This window comes from Phacochoerus africanus, chromosome 2 (assembly GCF_016906955.1).
Source record: "Phacochoerus africanus isolate WHEZ1 chromosome 2, ROS_Pafr_v1, whole genome shotgun sequence".
In the NCBI taxonomy this organism is placed as follows: domain Eukaryota; kingdom Metazoa; phylum Chordata; class Mammalia; order Artiodactyla; family Suidae; genus Phacochoerus; species Phacochoerus africanus.
This window is the reverse complement of record NC_062545.1, coordinates 70,986,293-71,009,856: the sequence shown is the minus strand read 5'-3', so window position 1 is coordinate 71,009,856 and position 23,564 is coordinate 70,986,293. Positions and strand designations below refer to the sequence as shown.

The 23,564-nt window shown below is 35.9% G+C and overlaps 1 protein-coding gene across 2 annotated transcripts in view; it reads left to right on the top strand.

The window, feature by feature from the left end:
- Positions 1-23,564, top strand: part of HACE1 (HECT domain and ankyrin repeat containing E3 ubiquitin protein ligase 1) — a 110,814-nt gene that overhangs the window by 78,741 nt on the left and 8,509 nt on the right. For both annotated transcript variants that reach the window (XM_047761646.1, XM_047761639.1), the window contains 5 exons: positions 3,806-3,955; positions 4,470-4,666; positions 14,173-14,304; positions 21,930-22,028; positions 22,307-22,377. In XM_047761646.1, the coding sequence (XP_047617602.1) occupies positions 3,806-3,955; positions 4,470-4,666; positions 14,173-14,304; positions 21,930-22,028; positions 22,307-22,377 (649 nt within the window). The remainder of the gene's footprint in view (positions 1-3,805; positions 3,956-4,469; positions 4,667-14,172; positions 14,305-21,929; positions 22,029-22,306; positions 22,378-23,564) is intronic.

The window sequence follows — 23,564 nt, the reverse complement described above, 5'->3', positions numbered from 1 at the left end:
AGTTTCCATTTTGTAGACAAGTTTATTTATGTTGTATTTTAGATTCCACATGTGAGTGACGTAAGTGATAGGGTATTTGTCTTTCTCTTTCTGACTTACTACACTTAGTATGATAATCTCTACATCCATCCATGTTGCTGTTTGAGCAGCATTCCATTGCTTACACATACACACACCTTTATCCATTCATCTGTCAGTGGATATTTAGGTTGCTTCCATGTCTTGGCAGTTGTAAATAGTGCTACATAGGGGTACATGTATCTTTTGAATTATAGTTTTGCCCAGATAGATGCCCAGGAGTGGGATTGCTGGATCAAATGACAACTCTATTCTTAGTTTTTTGGGAAGCTTCCATACTGTTTTCCATAGTGCCTTCACCAGTTTACATTCCCACCAACAGTGTGGGAGAAGTCCCTTTTCTCCATACCCTCTCCAGTATTTTGTTATTTGTAGATTTTTTAATGATGGCTCTTCTGACTGGTATGAGGTGGTACCTCGTTGTTTTGATTTACATTTCTCTAATAATGAGCAACTTTGAGCATCTTTTCGTGTGCCTGTTGGCCATCTGTATGTCTTTCTTAGAGAAATGTCTGTTTAGGTCTTCTGCCCATTTTTTGATTGGTGGTTTTTTTTTTTTTTTTGTTAATGAGTTGTATAGCTGTTTATATATTTTGGAAACTAAGCTCTTGTTGCTCATATCATTTGCAAATATTTTCTCCCAGTCTATAGGTTGTCTTTTTGTTTTGTTTATGGTTTCTTTTACTATACAAAAGCTTGTAGGTGTGATTAGGTCTCATTTATTTTTGCTTTTATTCCTTTTGCTTAGAGAGACTAATCTAAGAAAATATTGGCACAATTTATGTCAGAGAATGTTTTGCCTGTGTTCTCTCCTAGAAGTTTTATGGTGTCATGTATTATATTTTAGTCTTTAAGCCATTTTGAGTTCATTTTTGTGTATGGTATCAAGATATTGTTCTAACTTCATTTATTTACATGTGGTCTGTCCAGCTTACCCAATAACACTTAGCTGAAGAGACTGTCTTTTTTCCATTGTATGTTCTTGCCTCAGTCGTTGAAGATTCTTTGATCATAGATATGTGAGTTGACTTCTGTGCTCTTTATACTGTTTCATAGATCTGTATTTCTGTTTTTGAGCCAGAACCATGCTGTTTTGATTACTGTAGCTTTGTGGTATTATCTGAAAGCTGGGAGCTTTGTAATGTCTAAAGTCTCCTGCTTTGTTCTTTTTCCTAAGGATTATTTTGGCAATTTTGGGTCTTTTATGATAAAGTTTTAGATTATTCGTTCTAGGTCTGTGAAAAAAAGTCATGGGTAATTTGATGGGAATCACATTAAATCTGTAGATTGCTTTAGATAGTATGGCCATCTTAACAGTATGAATTCTTCCAATCCAAGAGCATGGAATATCTTTATTTCTTTGAATCATCTTCAGTTTCCTTTGTTTATGTTTTATAGTTCTCAGCATGTAGGTCTTTCACCTTTTTGGTCAGGTTTATTCCTAAATTGTTTTTTTGTTTTTTTCTTCGCACAGCCACACCTGTGGCATATGGAAGTTCCCAGGCAAGGGGTTGAATTGGAGCTGCAGCTGAGGCCTATGCCACACACCACAGCCACGGCAATGCCAGATCTGAGCTGCATCTTTGACCTATGCCACAGCTTGAGGCAGTGCTGGATTCTTAACCCACTGAGAAAGGCCATGGATCAAACCTGCATCCTCACAGAGACAATATCAGATAGATCCTTGACACACTGAGCCACAACGGGAACTCTTCCTAAGCATTTTTTTTTATGTGATTTTAAAAGTGATCTTTTTTTACACTCTCTTTCTAATGTTTCATTGTTAGAATAAAGAAATACAACCAGTTTCTAAATGTTAATCTTATATCTTGCTATCTTGCTGAATTTGTTTATCAATTCTAGTAGTTCTTATGTGAGGTTTTTAGGATTTTCTTTCTTTTTTCTTTTTGGCCCTCTCCACAGCATGTGGAGTTCCTGGGCCAGGGATCAGATCGGAGCCACAGTTGCGACAACACTGGATCCTTAACCCACTGTGCAGTCCAGGGAACAAACCTGCATACCAGCGCTCCCAAGACCCCACCCATCCCGTTGCATCACAGTGGGAACTTCTAGGGTTTTCTATGTATAGTATCATGTCATCTGTGTATAATGACAGTTTTACCTCTTTCCTTCCCACTTGGATATCTTTTATTTCTTTTTCTTGTCTAATTGCTGTGCCTAGGACTTCCAATACTCTGTTGAATAGGAGTGGTGAGAATGGGCATCCTTGTCTTGTTCTAGATGTTAGTGGGAAGGCTTTTAGCTTTTCACCATTGAATATTATATTGGCTGTGGGTTTGTCATAAATAGCTTTTATTATGTTGAAATTATGTTCCCTCTCTACCCACTTTGGTAAGAGTTTTTATCATGAATGGATGTTGAATCTTATAAAATGCTTTTTCTGCATCTATTGAGATAATCATGTGATTTTTGACTTTTCTTTTGTTACTGTGGTGTATGACGATTGATTTGCATATGTTGAACCATCCTTATGAAGATGGGATGAATCACACTTGGTTATGGTGTATAATCTTTTTGTTATGTTGTTGGATTTGGTTTGCTAAGAATTGTTGAGAATTTTTGCATCTATAATCATCAAAGATACTGGCCCGTAATTTTCTTTTTTAGAGTGGAAGGAGAGAACATGTAATCTGACTTAGTTTTCACATTAAAAAAAAAAGGAAGGAAAGTTATTTAAAGTTGAGATCTTGGTATTATGTTTTTCCATTGTACTAGATTTTTTTTTGAGGTCTTTTTAAAAATTTCTTGTCTTTTTAGGGCTGCACCTGAGGCATATGGAGGTTCCCAGGCTAGGGGTCCAGTCGGAGCTGTAGCTGCTGGCCTATGCCACAGCCACGGCAGTGCCAGATCCGAGCTGTGTTTGTGACGTACACCACAGCTCGTGGCGATGCCGGATCCTTAATCCACTGAGTGAGGCCAGGAGTCCAACCCGCATCCTCATAGATGCTAGTCAGGTTCGTTTCCACTGAGCCACGATGGGAACTCCTTTGAGACCTTTTTTTTTGTTGTGGTAAAATGTACATAACATTAAATTTACCATTTTAACCATTTAAAAGTGTACAGTTCAGTTCCATTAAGTATGTTTACCACTACCAATTTTCAGACTTTTTTCATGTAAATGAAAGTACACTCCATTGCACTAGAATTTAGCAGTAGTTGGTAACTATTGCCAATGTCATTTTCACTTTCATACCTCAGTATGAAAACTTGATTTTTTGTCATGAGGAAAACAGTAGTACATTAAGAATTTTTACTTATTCTTTAGTAATGTTTATTCCTTGAGCAAAATGTGGTGAATACCTGCTGCACTGGGCATGTATTGATGAATTGAACAATGTTTGCCCTAATTCACAGCCTAGGTAGTTATTTCCACACTACCTGGGAAAACGTGTGTGTGCGTGTGTGTGTGTGTGTGTGTGTGTGTGTGTTTCCAAGATCTTTGACACCTCTTCCAAATACTTCAGTGAAAAGCATTCTAAAATTTTCTCCTTGTACAAAGACTTACTCAGATAAGTATGTATGAATTAATGATTATCTTTAGTACTTCTAATTCTCTATTAAATATTCCACAAAAAGACATTCTTGTGAAAGTTAATACATAGTGTAACCTTGGCTTTGCTGAACTTGTATGTGAACTAATTTACCTACATTGAATTGATCTCTCTTCTGTATGGTCTTTAAAAATAAATTATTTTGTCTTTAATAGGAACAACTTTTCAACCTAATAGCAACTCCTATGTAAATCCTGATCATTTGAACTATTTCCGGTTTGCTGGACAGATCTTGGGATTAGCTTTGAACCATAGGCAGCTGGTTAACATTTACTTCACGAGGTCATTCTACAAGCACATTCTTGGTATGGGTCTGTTATTTTCGTAAGCATTTATTTAAATTATTTTTCTTGAAGACTTTAGGGAAAACTAAGTAGATAATGGTGGCATTTTTGATGAATAATTTTCATTTCAATTAGAAACTGACTGTGTATGTAAGGTATTTTTGGGCCCTGAGGGAGAGAAGAAAACAACCTACATTTTTGATAATTTTTTTCCATTTTAGTATTTGTATATTTATCCTAAAAATGCATTTTAATACAAATATGCTTAAAAGAATTGGCACTTTAAAAAATTTACAATAATTTCCTGAATAGCTATTTTAAAGAAAGGTTACATTGTAAAAAATGTGTTAGAAACATAAGCTTAAATTTACAGACTTCCAAATTCAGGAATTAGCATTCATTTAAATCATGCTGTGAATTGGATTATATTTTGCAGTTTTACAGAGTATCTGTAGAGGGCAGTATTTCATCATTAAACAGATAAGGAAAGGCAGAAACATTTAGAATATAACTGCTGTTATGTTTGTATTTTTAGGTATTCCTGTGAATTACCAAGATGTGGCATCCATTGATCCAGAATATGCCAAAAATTTGCAGTGGATTTTAGATAATGATATTAGTGATCTGGGTCTAGAACTGACTTTTTCTGTTGAGACTGATGTGTTTGGAGCAATGGAAGAGGTGCCTTTGAAACCTGGGGGTGGAAGTATTCTTGTTACACAAAATAACAAAGTAAGTATTCCAATTTTTACCTCAGCCATTGTTTATAACTTAGCCCTGATGGTTTGCTAATTACTCTAAAGTTTCCTGGCACTAGCTAGAAACACTTTCATTGTTAAAGTTTCATAACATTTATAACAGATAAAGTATTTAAAATAACTAAATCAATTGAGAACTTTGTCTAGATACTCATGTTGCAACAGAAGAAAGGGTGGGGGAAAAAATGTAATTGTAATGTATACATGTAAGGATAACCTGACCCCCTTGCTGTACAGTGGGAAAATAAAAATTAAAAAAAAAAATAAAATAACTAAATCATCAGATACTAAATTTTGAATTATAAAGGATCATTTCAATATTGTGTTAGATATTCTGAGGTAGTTCTGAAGCAGCCTAGAGCACAGTTCAGTTGATGGTGTAAGTTGGGCATCTGCCTATCAGATAATTTCAATTAGAAATATAAACTTACTATAGTGTCATATTTGGGTTAAATCACTATTTCATGTTTTTAGTGTACGATATTAAGAGTTCTGAGAGAGAAGAAATCCCAAGGTTTAAACCTGGAACACATTTTTGGGATCCAATAAATTCTTTTAGACCTCTGAACTTGATTTTTTTTAACTTTATAACTTAGTTATTTTTATTTATTATTATATTTCTTGTTTGTACGTTTTTAAAAAAATTAGGTAGATGCTTTAAATTATACTGTTTAAAGTTGTATTACTTTAATACAATTTTATGTTTTGTTATATTATGTAGGAAATTGGGAGTCAGAAAATCTAGTTTTAGGAATTCCAGTTCCATCACTTACCAGTGGCATTTTCTGTTTAAATAGGACCAGACTCTTTTTCCTTTCTTTTAGTTGGATTATAATTCCAAGACAGTTTTAGGATTAGCTATCTGTCAAAAACAATGTCCATTAAATCATTTTGTAGACTAGAGATTTAGTAAAATATAGTTTTTAAAAAAATTTTTTTATGGCCAAGAGACTTGGCCATGTTTTTAAACTCTTTGAGCCTCAGTTTTCTATTTTGTATAATTGGGTTAATAATACCTTCCATACAGAATTGTTACCAACATTTTGTAAACTGAAAAACACAAAAGTGAGTTATTACTAGATAGTTTTCCATAAAAATAGATTCTTAGTTTCACATTTATATGGAAATGAAGTCTAAATTAAACTATATAATTTTACCTTTTTTTTTTGTCTTTTGTCTTTTTTGTTGTTGTTGTTGCTATTTCTTGGGCCGCTCCCGCGGCATATGGAGGTTCCCAGGCTAGGGGTTGAATCGGAGCTGTAGCCACCAGCCTACGCCAGAGCCACAGCAACGCGGGATCCGAGCCGCGTCTGCAACCTATACCACAGCTCATGGCAACGCCAGATCGTCAACCCACTGAGCAAGGGCAGGGACCGAACCCGCAACCTCATGGTTCCTAGTCGGATTCGTTAACCACCGTGCCACGACGGGAATTCCTAATTTTACCATTTAAACTTAGATACTATATGTATTTTAAAAAATGAAATTTAGTTTTTGAAAATAAAATTAGAGCCAAGTTCTTGTGCACTTATACTTAGAAATTTTTTAGTCTGCTCTCTTATTTTACACCTAAGGATGCTAAAGCCTGAATAGTAAATGGTAAAGCTAAAGCCAAAACCCAGGTCTCCTAGTTTCGAGTCTAATGTTCTTCATCCTGATACCTAAATTAATCATGCTGAGGAAGATCTTACTTGATTTTTAATGTAATATCATATTAAGCTCTAGAAGATTAAAGTAATAAGATGCTTAATTTTTTAAATCTATATGAGAGCTTGTCAGTGAATGAAAATATTTAAAAAAATCTTTTAATTATTAGATTATCCACCTCATAATACATTCATTATTTTATTTTACACTGGGGACCTCCTCTCAATTAAGGGTTATGAAGTTGTAGAGTCTTCATTATGGGCAAATGATTGCTTTTCATGAGAGAACCTTATACATGATTCCTGTCTGTGAATACACTATCTGGTGAGCGGACTTCTCACTCCTCTCAGATGTATTTTATATGACAAGATGAAGAGACTCACTAACAATTGCATGATAGATAGCTGATTTATATTTGCATATCCTAATAGCCCCCTCCCACTATGATGTGATTCTTGCTTAGATTTTTAAAGTATGTATTTTATTCTTTAGCAATTGTATCTTTTATTGAAATCTAGAAAGAAGGAAGATATTTAATAAATAACAACAAATAAGAATTTACTTACATTGAGGGTATACCCTTTATCGTGACTCTAGCCTGTGACTGGAATAGTGCTATAAAGCGCTTAAAACTTTTGTTTATAAGTTTAACACATTTTTATTTAACTATATTATTGACATTGCCTTGTTAATGACAGGCTAATAGAGGTAAAAGCAGGATCTCAATCACTAATATGTTAGTTCTCAGTTTTTGTTTTTCTAATATAGGCATTTCTCACAATAAATTGAGCCTCTTCATTTTCTGATATTATCAGTGACAGTTGAGTATAGTTGTTGATGCTTAAACATTTAATATTTGTTCAGTAAGCGACTGGATTTTTTTAATTGAAAATCTTTAGAAACATAACCTATGTCTTAAATTGATCACTTGATTTAGAATTGTTAAAGTATTTTCAATTTACAAGTAAAATTTTCAAACCATGTTCTTTAGTGATTATTGTTATTTTTTAATTTACAGTCCTGTCATGAACTTTTCTGTTAACTCTAGGGTCAGCCTTTTACTTAGGTATAAAGTTAAAATTGTCATATTTGGAGTTCAACTTCAGAATCTGTAAACATATTGAAGCTCAACTGACTTGCCATACTTGTTAGTAAGAAAAAGTCTATGCAAGCTGATCTCCACATGGGGGAGTCATTTATTCCTGTTATGTTGAAAGGCGTTGATAGTAACAGACTGAAACCAAATAGATAAAATACTTTCGTTTAAAAAGTAGTACATTAATAAATAGAAGTGATGCAGGCAGAACAATATATATCGGTTCCACATTTGAAGTAAAATGCTCTTTTAAGTTTAATTTTGTATCTGTCAATGATTTGTTTTAAAATCTAGATAAGAAAAAAACCTCCTTGGTCTAACTTTGGAAAGTGGATGAACATTTACATTTAAATGGTATTTTCAGCTTTTTGAGTTTTGTGTTCACTTTTCACTTTTGAATACTTTACCAAATGATAAAATTGTAGAACCGTAAAGTCTTAAGTTAGGAGTGACATATTTGTGCTCTACCTTTGGTTCCAGCTCTTAGAACTGAAGAATTAAGTTTTGTGGTTTTAAGTGTTAACAGCACTTTTATCATACTAATCATAAAGTTCATTTAGACTGGGAGGGAAAAAATGTGGTTGTATGGGACAGGATACCAGGGAATGGAGAAGGGTGGCATAGACTGTTGAATTATAGAGGAGAAGCATTAGTGGTCAGAATGTGAGTAAGGAAGAGGAAGAAGGATTTGTTCTGGGCTTACAAGAGGGCAAGAGAAGACAGAGCATGGTACATTTGGGGAACCACAGGTAGATCAGGTTGGAGATCTTAGGTGGCAAAATGAGTGGGAAAAGATGAGGTGGGGGGGTGGACAGGAGCCAAATTCTAAAAGACTTTGCATTCCCAGTTAGGAATTTGAAAATTATTCCGATGGGTTGGGGATGATTGCACATTCTCTGGAGGGCAGTGATGTGATCAAATTTCTGTTTTTTAAGAAAAAACCCAGCTCAACTTAATGTGTGAAAACTGGGTTGAAATGGGGCAGTATTGGAGCCAGGGCAACTGACAGATGATTGTGGCATTATTCTGGGGAGCATGCATGAGGGATTGGAGAACATGAGATAGGTTTTGAGGATGGAGAATTTATAGAACATGGTGATTAGCTGTTTGGAAAGATGAAAAAGAAGGACATGAAGATGAGCCACTTAGGTGGATGTTTCCAGAATGATGGGTGGTGCTGTCATCTTCCTTGTCATCAGCCTCATCATATCAGTTCTGTTTTCTAGTGATGGTAATAGCCACTGCCTGTTGAGTGCTTTGTGTGTATTTCATGTATTTGAGTTGTGTTCTTTGTACATTTCTCACTTACTGTTATAACAGCCTTTTGAGATAGTTATTTCTGTTTATTCAGTATGGAAATAGCTTTAATAATAAAAGCATCTGACATTTATTAGGTACTTATTTTATGCTAGGTACTGGTTAAAAGTGCTTTATGTGTGTTAACTTATACTTAAATAATCCTGTGAGGTGTAGATACTGCTTGCTGCAGGTGAAGAAGCTGAAGCATGAAGAGGTTAAGTAGCTTTCTTCCAAATCACATGCTTAATAGTAAGTGGTGGATTTGAACCCAGGCAGCCTATAAATTTAAGGCCTGAGCTTGTAACTACACACTGTATTTCTTCAGAAGTTAAATAACTGTCTAAGGGCTCAAAATTAGTAACTGGTAAACTCTCAGTTTAAATCAAGATCTGTATAATTGTATAACTGCTGGGCCTCCCATTTACTACAGCAGTGAATATGAACAAGGTAACATATACAAATTTAGTGTTTTCCAGACTTATGGTTACCAAAGAGAAAGGGAAGGAGGGATAAATTAGGAGTTTTGGATTAAGAGATATATACACTGTTCTATATAAAGTAGATAAACAGCAAGGTTCTACTGGATAGCACAGGGAACTGTATTCATTATCTTGTAATAACTTATCATGGAAAGAATCTGAAATTTTCACATATGTATATGTGAAACTTATACTTTGCTGTATGCCTGAAACTTAACAGTTGTAAATCAACCATACTTCAGTAAAAAAAAAAAAAAAAAAAATTGGTATGTTTTCCTGCATTTCATTTTTGTATAGTTAATACATTATATTTTATTGCTGGTTTCGCTTGATTTATTTCACGTACAAACACATTTGATGTGCATACAGGCACAGAATACAAACTTGCCTATATAGATTATTGACCTAAAGTGGATTTATTATGTACATCTTCAGAAAATTACTATGAGAGATCTTTTTCTACTCTGAAAACTTAAAATTTAGGTCTAAAGTTCTTCATATTGAATGTTTGTGTGTATTATTAGGTTAGGCTTCAAATTATCTTTAGTATCTTCTTGTCAACATGGAGAACATATTTTTTCTTTGTATTTTAGTTGGTATATTCTAAAAATTCACTTTAAAAATTACCAAATCTATGTAATGGTAACCTCAAGATTCACTGTTTTCAATGACTGACTTTGTTCCAAAGAAACTAAAATAATAGGGTTTTTACCAGATTATCAGTCTTTGAAACTAATTTATGACCTTAAAAATAAGAATATACTGGTAAATAATAAATTATTGAAAAACGTTACATTGTAAAAAAGTTGATCTCCATTTTTTTACATCTACTTTTTCCTACAGAAGAAACCTGGTATCCTTTGAGTTTTCAGTGAAGAAATTTTCACAAAGAACTCTTAAATAAGCTTTGATTACTAGAGAATTTATATTCAAACAGTGAATTGAATTATGCCAGTCATAATGCCATTTAAACTGTTAATTTAAAAGTAAAAATAACTTTCAAACAGTTTTACAAATATGTACAAGTTTGTCATTTTACTTAGGGGGAATACGAGCATCTTGTTTTCACTATTGGAAGTTATTATTTAAATAAAAATGGTTTGTATACATATTTTTCAAGAAATAATAAAAAAAATTCAAGAAGAAAAGTAGCCTCAGAAAAAGGTATCAGTTTTCAAGCATTAACCACCACTCCTTATAAGAAGACATAGGTTCAAAGGCTGAAGAGAAGTTAAAATTTTAAGGAAGACTTTCAAGGGGTGATGTTATTCATTCCACACATTCAGAAGACTAGAAGATTATTAACACAAAATGTTTCTGTAACTAGACATGTAATTTAACTGGAACATAATGTCTGAAAGTTGAATCTCAATCTTAGTGTTTTTATATTTTCCCTTCGAAGATATTTTTGGTTATTTATCTTATATCAGTTATGAGGCTCAGATGTTGAAGTAGAAAAAACTAAGTTTCTTTTTTTATTGTTGAAAATAAATATGCTGAGGCTTTCTGAGATGAAAACTTAGTATAAACATAACTACTTCACCAGAGCAAGTAACTGACTCAGAGTCTTTAATATCATTAATTCTTCAGTTTAATTCTGTGGCATCTGGTATTATTTTATGCCCTCAAAGAATTAACAGCAAATCAAGTGGGAACAAATACAACTCCTACAATGTGCCGTCTGTTGGGGATAAAGATCCCTTACCCTCAAGTTATATCATCTCTTTTTAAATACCTTAAATAAAATGAGATTTTAGCCTTCATTTATACTTTGTCTATTTGAGCAACTTTTTATGCCAATGGTTTGTGGACTGATTGTCATTTACATGTTGACTGTTTCCTTAAAGCATTTAAGGTATTAGATATAGTTACCCAGGGATGTAAAGAGTAGGATGAGTCACCTGGATGCCTTTGTAGGTGGTGGGAATACAGCCAGTGTATTTCTGCACAGTAGGAACAGTCAAAACCTTAAATGTTCATAGTATTAATTGTATTGCCAAGAACATGTTTATGTGTGTTACTCTGTTTGAGGATGTCCTCTTTAATGGGGTAGGGAAACATTTTAGAAGCATCTGTATTTATTTATTTATTTATTATTATAATTTCTTTGCTTTTGTCCTTTTTTAGAAACTCACTCATGGCGTGTGGAGGTTCCCAGGCTAGGGGTCTAATCGGAGCTGTAGCTGCTGGCCTATGCCAGAGCCACAGCAACACCAGATCCAAGTGGCTTCTGTGACCTACACCACAGCTCATGGCAACGCCAGATCCTTAACCCACTGAGCGAGGCCAGGGATTGAACCCACAATCTCATGTTTTCCTAGTTGGATTTGTTTCCGCTGCGCCACAATGGGAACTCCAGCATCTGGATTTAAATTTTTTGTTGTTGTTGTTGTTAAACACAGTTATCTTTCAACTACCTGGAAAACTCTTACTAAACCACTCAGGGGAATTTGTGATGGTTAGGATTTTATTATTTTACTGAGATATAATTTAGACCAATATTCATCCACATTTAAGTTAAAGATGTCTCCTTAATATGGAGACGTCTCTGAAGGAGCTGATTTTCACAAATCTATATCCAATAATTGTGGAAATAAACATGGGAAATTATTAATAGTAGAGGGAACATTAGTGTACTTTTGAAAATTAATTTTTAAACATAGAACATAGGAGGAAATAATAGGAACTGGTAGAAAAGAGAACATGTACTATTCAGATAAATATGTAATGCGTTGGCAAATTAAACTAGGTAAAGTGTACTTGAGTAGTTGATGCTTCATAATTTGATGTCTTTAACAATGAGTATTGAATAGTATCTTAAGATTATAAGACCAGGAATCCCCTTGTGGCTCAGCGAGTTTAGGATCTGGCATTGTCACTGCAGTGGTTCACATAGCTGTTGTGGCATGGGTTTGATCCCTAGCCCAAGAACATCCACATGCTGCAGGCATGGCAAAAAAAGAAAAAAAAAGATTTATGAGAGCAGAACTCTTGGGGGGAAAATCTGTAATTAATGAATGAATTGAGCAGAGAAATTTTAATCTGTTCATTAAGCAGTTTTAGTTAGAGCAGGCTTCAGTTAAAAGATGATCATGTGTTAATGCTGAAATCATTTCTGATTATCACTTGACAGTGTGTTTTATATATATAATTTCTTAGGTTGGATCCTGAAAATTTAGTTTGTGTTTCTGTTTGATTGCTTGGCGCACATTTCTGTTTTTCTCTCTATTAGCTAGCTGGATATAACTTGCAGAAACTGATTAATTCCTGTATAGTGGAGAAAAACTTTTGAGTGATTGGAAGTGGGATTTGGGGTGGGAGTACATTGAATAGCAGAGATGGAGATTTCCATGTGCCAGATTGCACAGGGAGCCATGTGGGGTTTGCGGGGAGCTGTGAGCAATCCATTGTGACATTCTGTAGCACCGAGATGTATGGAGAATTCATAGCCAAAGTCATATAGAACTTGCTGGCTCAGTGCCTGTGGTTTTTTTTTTTTTTTTAACGGGGGGGAGGGGAGAGGGGAACAGAGTATCATATTAGTGCTAAAAAATAAAAATAAAATAAAATAAAGGTGCCTAAAATGGCTTTCTCACTCTGTGTTTAGAGCATTCGCTCCCAGGAGGGGAGACTGATGTACAGCATATTACTTTAACTTAGATATAATTTAAAATATATGAATAATAACAATTTATAGAGTTTCATAGAGATATGATCATTCATTCTGGCCTGAGCCAAAATACACTTCTTACTACTAGTTAAATTTAAGTGACACTACTTTGATGATAATGTGTATTTTATTTTTATTTTTTGTCTTTTTTGGGGCCACCCCATGGTATATGGAGGTTTCCAGGCTAGGGATCGAATCAGAGATATAGCTGCAGGCCTATACCACAGCCACAGGATTGCCAGATCCAGGCTGTGTCTGTGACCTACACCACAGCTCACAGCAACGCCAGATCCTTTAACCCACTGAGTGAGGCCAAGGATCGAACCTGCGTCCTAATGGTTCCTGATGAGATACGTTTCCGCTGAGCCACGATGGGAACTTTGATAGTGTGTATTTTAAAGTAAATTGTGTGAAAATAGCTTATTACCTTAACTCAGAATCAAATAGGCCGCACTTAAATGAGCCGTTTTATCATGTTCTAATTGTGTTTTAAATGAATTTGTTGAATATATGCATTCATCATGTATTTGTTGGACACTTAGAAAGTGACAGAATTTTTTTTAAGAGCCGAGAATATATACTGGTAAACAAAACAGAGCCCCTGCTTGCAGAGAGATTGCAGTCCAGTGAGACATTTCAGTCAGAGGTACCAGGATGTATGCAGACACTGAGCCCTAAGCAGACTTGTGTTTGGGGAGTAGAGTGAGGGAGCAAAGGGGAGAGTGGAGGGAAATGAGATGAGAGAGCAAGGCAGGGGCTGGGTCATGTAGGGCCTTATGGACTAGGAAAAGAATTTGGGCTTTATCCCATGTATCATGAAAAATCATGGTAGGATTTTGAGAAGGAGGGTTATGTGATCTGCATTATATATTAGAAAATACATGTATATTTTTAAAAATTCACTCTGGTGTGGAGGAGCAGCAGTACTGAGGCAAACATGGCAGCAGTGACACCAGATGTTGTAGTGATCCAGGTGAGAGCTTGGATTAAAGTGTGACAGATGGAGGTGGTGGGGTAAGGTCTGATTGAGAACATTTTTGGAGGTAGATGTGATGGCACACACTATCTGATAGAGAATGAGAGAGAACCCCGGAGGAGTGATTCTAAGGATTTTGGCTGAAGCAGCTTAGTAAATGGTAGATTACTGGTTTTCTGAAATGTATGAATATTGGTGCCAAATTAATTCTAAACTTTACCCCTTAAATGAGAAATGATCAAATAAACCATATCTTCAGTATGTGAAATTAAAAAGACATCATAAAAACTTTTTTTTTTTTTTTTTTTACTAGGCGGAGTATGTCCAGCTTGTCACTGAACTTCGAATGACCAGAGCCATCCAGCCTCAGATCAATGCTTTTTTACAGGGCTTTCATATGTTCATTCCACCTTCCCTCATACAGCTTTTTGATGAATATGAATTGGTAAGGAAAAACATCTGTTCTTTTGTTGTTACGTAACACAGCCGCACCAAACTCAGTTGATGTAATTTAGAAATAATTTTGGAGCACCATGATGAATGGAATGATGTATGAGACATTAAACGTAATGTTCATGTGGAGAGAGCTGTTGTAAGAGATGTGATTATGCTTCTCTCAAGCTTGATAACCAGAGTAGCAACTTCTTCCTATGAAATGGAATGAGGTGGTGATAAACCAAAATGGAATGTATTTCCAAAGTGTTGAACATGGGAGATGTTGAAGGCCAATCTTCCCAAAAGCAGTATTCACATTATTTTATATTTTTTTATTTGACCCTGTTAGTTAAAGGATACTAACTTCTTGTACTTCTGAAAAGAAAAATTGAGAGGTTTTCCTGTTGTATTTGTGTTATCTTCTCCAGCTTATTTCATCATACAATTTTATAATTTTCCATTTTAAACCTATGTGTAGTCCTATGTCTTTGCTAGCCTCTAGTCCCTAATGTTTTGTTTTCCTTTCTTGATTTGCCTGCCTTTTACTATGATCTAACAGGATTTCTAATTTTATATGATTTATGTCTGCATTTTCCCCATTTCCTTTTTTCTCTTTTATTTTTGGTAACAAATTATTTTCTTTAATTTGAGTTGTCCAGCTCCTTAATAAAAGCACACAGTATCTTAAATAGCATATAGCTGTTTTCTTATTTTTAAAATTATAATTTAGAATAATTAATTTTAGGTCAATGGAAAAAGTATCCTTTGGTTTTTATTCTGTCTCATAAAATTAGTTTCCCCCATGCCTTTTATTTTAATATATGAATAAGTACTCTGGTATGTACCAGTCGATTTTACATATATCAGTATTTTCAACTTATCACTCATAGTATATGTCATTATAGTAATGGATAAACTTGCTAAATAATTTTGAAGTCTATTCTGACTTAGTTTCATTAAATGTCAGTTTTGAGTGTTTTTCATTGTGTTTAGATTTTAAGATGAATAATTTTATTTAGCATAGGCTCATTAGTTTTTTGCATAACCATAAAAGTTACTGTTTTTAGTATTTGAAAATGGAGGAGTACTTATGAACTTAAACAGAAAATTGCATTATTTTCTTGACCTCTGTATCAAAAAAAATAGCAGCAAACAAATAATTGACAAAAACTTTGCTTCATAATTTACTGATACTAGTAAGTTTTTGAAACTTAATTGAATTACCATATACATAGAAAAAAATACATGCATTATAAATGTCTAGCTTACTGTATTTTCACAAACTGTATACACCCATTGAAACAGCACCCAGATCAAGAAACTGAGAAATCCTAACACCCCAGATCCCGCTCATGTCCCCCTTCACTCTCACCCCTCAACCTTTCATGGGGTTGTCACTCAGGACTTCTGGTAATATAGGTTACTTGTTTTTGAACTCGATGTAAGTGAAATAATCACCTAAAATATATTTGACTTCTTCAGCACATCTTTTTATTTGTAAGAGTCCTATTTATCGTTGCATGCAGTTGTAATGTTCTATAGTACTGCACTGTGTTAATATAATTTTTTTTTGTCTTATCCATTTTTTTTTCTCTTTAGGGCCACACGCAAGGCATATGGAAGTTCCCGGGCTAGGGGTCTAATCAGAGCTGCACCTGCTGGCCTACACCACAGCTACAGCAACTCCAGGTCTGAGCCTCATCTCCTACCCATGCCACAGTTTGTGGCAACGCCAGCTTCCTAACCTACTGAGCGAGACCTGGGATTGAACCCGAATCCTCTTGGACACTGTCTTAGGTTCTTAAACCCCTGAGCCACCCCAGAAACTCCCATCTTTTCCAGTCTTGATGAACATTTGGCGGGCACTTTTTGGTTTTTGGCTGTTTGAAATAGTGTTGCTACCAACACTCTAGTACTTGTCTTTAGGAGAACATATGTTTGCAATTCCTTGGAGTGGAATTGCTGGGATGCAGAGTGTGCACTTATTCCATTAGAGTAGGTACTAGAAAATGTTTTCCACAGTAGTATGTTAGTGTACACCCTAGCACGTATGAGAGTTCTGGGTATTCTGCATCCTAATCAGCATTTGATATTTTTCTATTTATTTTTTTCCATTCTGATGAAGTAGTAGTGATGTTTCCTGATGATTTTAACTTGCATTTCCCTGGTGATCAGTAAGATTGAGCATGTTTTATATGTTTATTGGCCATTTGTATTCTCTGTTACCGAAATGTTCAAGTAATTTGTCCATTTTTCTATTATTTTTTTTTTTAAACAATCAGTGGGAGTCTTAATGTATTGTTTATAGGCGTTCTTGTTAGGTATATGTATTGTGAAAGTCTTCTCCTATTCTGCTTTTTTTTCTTCATTTTTATTTATTAATTTATTTTTTGCTGCGCCCGTGGCATGTGTAAGTTCCCAGGCCAAGGATCAAATCTGTGCCACAGTTGTGACCTGTGCCATAACTGTGGCAATGCCAGATCCTTAACCCACTGAGCCACAGAGGAACTTCCCCTGGTGTCTTTTAATTATTGAAAGTGTGTAGTTGTTTTTGTTTTTTGGGTTTTTTTTTTGGTCTTTTTGCCATTTCTTGGGCTGCTCCCGCAGCATATGGAGGTTCTCAGGCTAGGGGTCAAATCGGAGCTGTAGCCGCTGACCTACACCAGAGCCACAGCAACTCAGGATCTGAGCTGCATCTGCAACCTACACCACAGCTCACGGCAACGCCAGATCCCTAACCCACTGAGCACGGCCAGGGATCGAACCTGCAACCTCATCGTTCCTAGTTGGGTTCATTAACTACTGAGCCAAGACGGGAACTCCAATGTTTAGTTTTAATATAGTTCAGTTTATCACTTGTTTTCTCTCCTCTCTTTTTCTTTTTAATGAATGGAGCTTTGTGGGTCCTGTTTAAGAATTTTTTTTCTTATTCCAAGGTTATAACAGTGTTTTCCTGTGTTTTCTTCGAAAAGCTTTATTCCTTTGTCTTTCACATTTAGGCCTGCTACCAGTAAGTTTTTAATTGTGGTACCTATATTAGAAATTAGGTCAGGATTCCTAGTCTGTCTTAGACTCTGGCTTTACTGAGTTGAGTGGTTCATGTGGTGGGATTGTTTGAGAAGAGCAGTGTTGTAGGCATGACATTGATTTATGCAGTGATGATAATTATTATTAAAACACTTAGTATTTGCCAAGAGCTTCGTGTGTATTAACTTTTAAAACCTTTGTATCAGAACCCTGAGGTAAGCATTATTATTCCCATTTTACAGATGAGGAAAACTAGGCCAAAGAAGGTACAGAGCTTCTCATATTCATAGAGTATATGTTATAGCCAGACTGAATCCCTGTTTTCTGACCCACAGCCCAGTCTCTCTTCATCAGTATTGCCTCTCAAGGGCATGAGTTATAAATGGGACATGGTCTTGGAACATTTTGTGTGACTTTGTCTCTTTCATAGGAAAGAGCTATGCTACACTAAGGTAGAAACTTTTTTAAAAAAGTTGGCACAAACATCGACGCTAGATGTTATCAGACTTAAGAGATAAGGGTTAGATTTTAGAGTTTCAGTGGAAAGAGAGTTATCTGATAGCATCAGTGTCCTGAACTGGAGGTGTATTCATCCATTGGAGAGAGAATGCATTGTCAAGTCAGGAGATAATCTTCGGGTCCGAAATGGTGACAGCATTGTTGTTATTACTATCCATAGCTGTAATATTATTATGGTTGAGGTGTTCCCCAAATGTCTGAGGGACTGTTCTGCTATATTGTGCTGCTTATAAATTTATCCGTGGTGGTACCAAGATATTAAAATATTGAGCTGTGTGAATACTAGGTAAAGTAATAGCTATGAACACTTGCATGACTCAGTTTCTCTTAGTGGGTTATATATATTGCACTCAGTTCCAATAAATCAATTCAGTTATTTTGTCACATTTTTAAAAAATAATAAATTATTGATTGGAGTTCACCATCTTTTTGTTATATGTATTCCCCTTTTTTTTTTTTTTTTTGTCTTTTGTCTTTTTAGGGCCACACCCGTGGCATATGGAGGTTCCCAGGCTAGGGGTCGAATTGGACCTGCAGCTGCTGGCCTCCTCCAGAGCCACAACAATGCATGATCCAAGCCACGTCTGTGACCTACCCCACAGCTCACTGCCACCCCAGATCTTTAACCCACTGAGCGAGGTCGAGATTGAACCCACATCCTCATGGATATTAGTCAAGTGCGTTAACCACTGAGCCACAACGGGAACTCCTGTATTCCCATTTTGTATTGTGGCATTCCCATTTCATCTATTTGTTTTCAGTCAATTTATTAACTTTATTTGCCCAAATGTTAAATGGGAAAACAAAGATCTTTTGTCCTTTTCACAAAGTTGTAACATATGATGTTCATGAAATGCTTCAAATTTCTTTTCTTTTCTTTTTTTTTTTTTGTCTTTTTGCCTTTTCTAGGGCTGCTCCCACAGCATATGGAGGTTCCCAGGCTGAGGGTCCATTCGGAGCTGTTGCTGCCAGCCTACGCCAGAGCCACAGCAATGCCAGATTTGAGTCACGTCTGTGACTTACACCACAGCTCACAGCAACGCCGGATCCTTAACCCACTGAGCAAGGCCAGGGATCGAACCTGCAACCTCACGGCTCCTAGTCGGATTCGTTAACCACTGTGCCACAACGGGAACTCCAACAAATTTCTTGAGAGAATATATAGCCTCAGGCATTTTTATTCACAATTATTAACAATGAAAGCAGATGTAATATTATGAAAAGCTTATCTTCAGCTTGGAAAGGAAGAGGATTGTAAGAAACGTGTAACAGTCATCTACATTCCCTTTTGGCAGATCTGTATCAGGGTCCTGTCAGGGTGAAGACTTTCCCCAGGTGGTTCAAATAAAGGAACTTTAATGAAAGAGCTTACTGAGGCATGGGCAGGTAAAGTATAAACAAGATATGGTTGGGACAGCCAGAGACTGGCAACTATAAACAGCCTTTATCACCCCTAGAATTGTAACCAAGTGGAAGAATTGTTGTGAGGAGCCCAATGAGCCTGAACCACCAGGGGCAACCAGGTGGTAAGTGTAGGTTACCATGGCTGCCACAAAGATGTAGTGAAGCAGAGAGAGAGAGCAGAAAATTCTGCAGACTCCTGCCTGTTCCCCAGTGATGAAAGCCAACCTGAAACCAACAGGCAAGAGAGCCAGTCTGCGGAGATCAGGCTCCTGGGACACAGAATGTGCAAAGGAAGGTAGAGAATGTATTTGGGGGTGGCAAATGGACCCTAACCAGAGTGCCTTCATCTGGTAAAAGTATTTCATAATGCTATGGCAAGTTTACACCCTAGACCAGCAGTTCTCAAACTTTTTGGTCTTAGGACCCTTTACAAGAAAAGAGGGGTTTTTTAATGTGGGTTCTAGCAATTGGTATTTACTGTATTTGAAATTCAGACAAATTTAAAATATTTTTATTAATTCCTATGAAAATAACAGTTCATTACATATTAACATAAATAACATTTAAGAAATGAAAATTTCATTTTTCCAGAGTAAAATAGAAAAGTGGCATTGTTTTACATCTTGGCAAGTTTCTTTCATATCTGGCAGAATAGAAGAAACTGGATTCTTAAATCTGCTTCTGCTTATAATCTGTTGTGGTATGTTCTTTGGTTGTACTTTATGGAGAAAATCTAGCTCCAGATAAGTTGGAAAAGGGAGAACTTTGCAGACTTCTTGAATAGATCTCAGAAATGCCGAGGAGTTCTCAGACTCTACCTTATATTGGCCTTCATTAATCTTCTTCAGGGCATACCCTATACTTGTCAGGTACATATTAGAGTAGTTGCTATAGGAGAAGTGATTTTGAACCACACTCTGTCTATCTCTGTAATAACAAACCCTGCTGTTCCTGCTGGTCAGTGTTAAGCATAGGCTAGTTATTGCCTCACACACATCCAACTGTGAAATATGAGCTGATTCAGAGATGTGGACAAGGTTGTTTCATGTTCTCTTTTCTCTTGGGAAAGAATGGTAAATACTTTTGCAATTCTTAATTTCATTCTTAGTTATTTGATTGATAGTTTGTTTGATGATCTTCCTGGACAAAAGAATACCAAAAGTCACTATTACGAAAATTAAATTTTTTTCTCACCTTGGGGAAACTTGACTTTAAAGGATTGGAATTATTCTTCAGAGTTCTTCAAAGGCCTGAATCTGTTAGGGTTTGTTTTTTTTTTTTTTTTAAATAATAACCTTTTATTATAACAACTTTTTTTTCTGGTGATTAGGGTTTCTTGATCTTTTCCTTTCCTCAATACAGATTTATTTAGGTCTTTGTTATTACTTTTTAGAAAAATTTTAATAAAAATTTATACTTGATTTACAATGTTCTGTCAATTTCTGCTGTATAGCAAAGTGACCCAGGCAATATATATATATGTACATTCTTTTTCTCACATTATCCTCTGTCGTGTTCCATCACAAGTGACTGGATATAGTTCCCTGTGCTATACAGCAGGATCTCATCTCTCAAACTCCCGGTACATCCCGCTCCCTCCCTTTCCCCCTTAACAACCACAAGTCTGTTCTCCATGTCCATGAGTTTGTTTTTTTTTCTGTAGATAGGTTCATTTATGCCATGTATTAGATTCCAGATAGAAGTGATATCGTATGGTGTTTGTATTCCTCTTTCTGACTTACTTCATTTAGAATGAGAGTCTCCAGTTCATCCATGTTTTTGCAAATGGAATTGTTTCGGTCCTTTTTATGGCTGAGTAGTATTTCACGGTGTATATGTACCACATCTTCTTAATCCATTCATCTGTTGATGGATATTTAGGTTGTTTCCACATGTTGGCTATTGTGAATAGTGCTACAGTGAACATAGGGGTGCATGTATCTTTTTCAGTGAAAGTTTTGTCCCGATATATGCCCGGGAGTAGGATTGCTGTATCATATGGTAGTTTTGTATTTGTTGTTACTTTAATATTGAAAGTACAGTCTCTTTATAGAATTTTTGTTTTGTTTTATTTTGCTTTTTTAGGGCCACACCCATGGCATATGGAGGTTCCCAGGCTAGGGGTCCAATTGAAGCTACAGCTGCTGGCCTATGCCACAGCCACAGCAACTCAGGATCTGAACCATGTCCACCACCTATGCCACAGCCCGCAGCAACGCCGGATCCCTAACCCACTGAGCGAGGCCAGGGATCGAACCCTCAACCCCATGGTTCCTGGTCAGATTCATTTCTGCTGGGGCATGACAGGAATTCTTTATAGAATTTAACAAATTCATAAACATAAACCAAAACATAAGCCAAAGATGAGAATGTTTGTGAACTTGTACATATAAACTGTTGTAGCATATGTATTTCTATATAGACATAAACTATTATTTCTTATGATTTAATTAAATTGTATCAGTGTAGAGACATCTTCACATCTCACAGTATTTGAAATTATCTGTATCAAGGGTTTTCTCCCATGTAATACTTGTTATTGATGACATGCAGACACTGTCACAAAAATAAATCAGTTTTACACAGGATTAGTTTCTAATTAAGGCACATTTACTATTTAAATGTAATTGCTTTTTTTTTTTCCCCCAAAGAAGATTAATGAAATATTTTACTTCTTCCCTGAAGGAGCTCCTGCTGTCTGGCATGCCAGAAATTGATGTGAGTGATTGGATAAAAAATACAGAATACACAAGTGGCTATGAAAGAGAAGATCCAGTTATTCAGGTAAAATCTCTCTAGAGCTTAGAATGAAGTTAAGTTTTGCCGTTTAATCTTGTAAGCTTTCAGCACTATTGGATGAAAACCTACATTAATTAACAAAGTAAAGTTTTTCCTTAAATTCCTCTCATGGGAATTTCATATGAAAGCTTTGTGTGAAATCATTTTTGATAAATGAGTTTCATAGAATAAAATATGCTTTATGAATATTGCATATTTCTCTGGTATTAAGAAGCCTACAATTGCTCTGAAATATGAGCTAAGTTTTTTGTTGTTGTTTTTAGTGGTTCTGGGAAGTTGTGGAAGATATTACACCGGAGGAGAGAGTTCTTCTCTTGCAGTTTGTTACTGGCAGGTAAGAAGTGTTTTTTATGATAATGTGGAAAGAATTTAATATATTCCATTTTAATGGCTTAGAGATAAACAACCCAAGATGAATTATTACTCTGAATTGTCAGTTTCTCACCTCTTTTTCCACTTTTTTTAGGTATTAAACAAAGGCTTATTAGGCATCGCAGTTAAAACATACATAGTAGTGCTCAAGAAATGTTTGTTTTATCTAAGGTATTAAAACTGTTCTAGTCAGGGTGGAATTTTTAATTTGATAGTTTTTTTCATTCTGCAGGTTAGTCAGTGATAGCAGCCAGTATTTATATGTTGCTGGGACAATACACATGCACACAGATACACACACACACTATATATATATAATACCCATACATAGCAATTTTTCTGCAATTCTGATCACGTTTTACTTTGAGGTCTCCAGATTCATGGCCTAAAAAATAATTTGTGATACCGCACTTTGAAAAGTCTGGTTTTGGAACCAATTAACTACCATAGATATTAGAAAACTGGATAATTTTTTTGTTTTTTGCTTTCCAGGGCTGCACCCACAGCATGTGGAAGCTCCCAGGCTAGGGGTCAGATGGGAGCTATGGCTTCTGCACTTCGCCACAGCCACAGGAGTGCAGGATTAGAGCCATGTCTGTAACCTATACCACATCTCATGGCAGTGCTGGATCTTTAACCCACTGAGTGAGGCCAGGGTGCAAACCTGCATCCTCATGGATACAAGTCAGTTTCATTACCACTGAGCCACAGTGGAAACTCCTGAAAACTAGATGATTTAAACCTCTTTTAACTTACAGTTTTGAAAGATGTAAAAGAAAAGGTCTGATTTTCTTTCTCTTTTTTTTTGTCTTTTGTCTTTTTAGGGCTGCACCCATGATTATGGAGGTTCCCAAGCTAGGAGTTGAATCAGAGCTGTGGCTGCTGGCCTACACCACCACCACAGCTCTGAGCCACGTCTGTGACCTACACCACAGTTCACGGCAATGCTGGATCCTTAACCCACTGAGCAAGGCCAGGGACCGAACCCATATCTTCATGAATACAAGTCGGGTTCCTTAACCACTGAGCCACGATGGGAACTCCTGATTTTCATTCTTTTTTTTTTTTTTTGTCTTTTTGCCATTTCTTGGGCCGCTCCCTCGGCATATGGAGGTTCCCAGGCTAGGGGTCGAATCGGAGCTGTAGCCA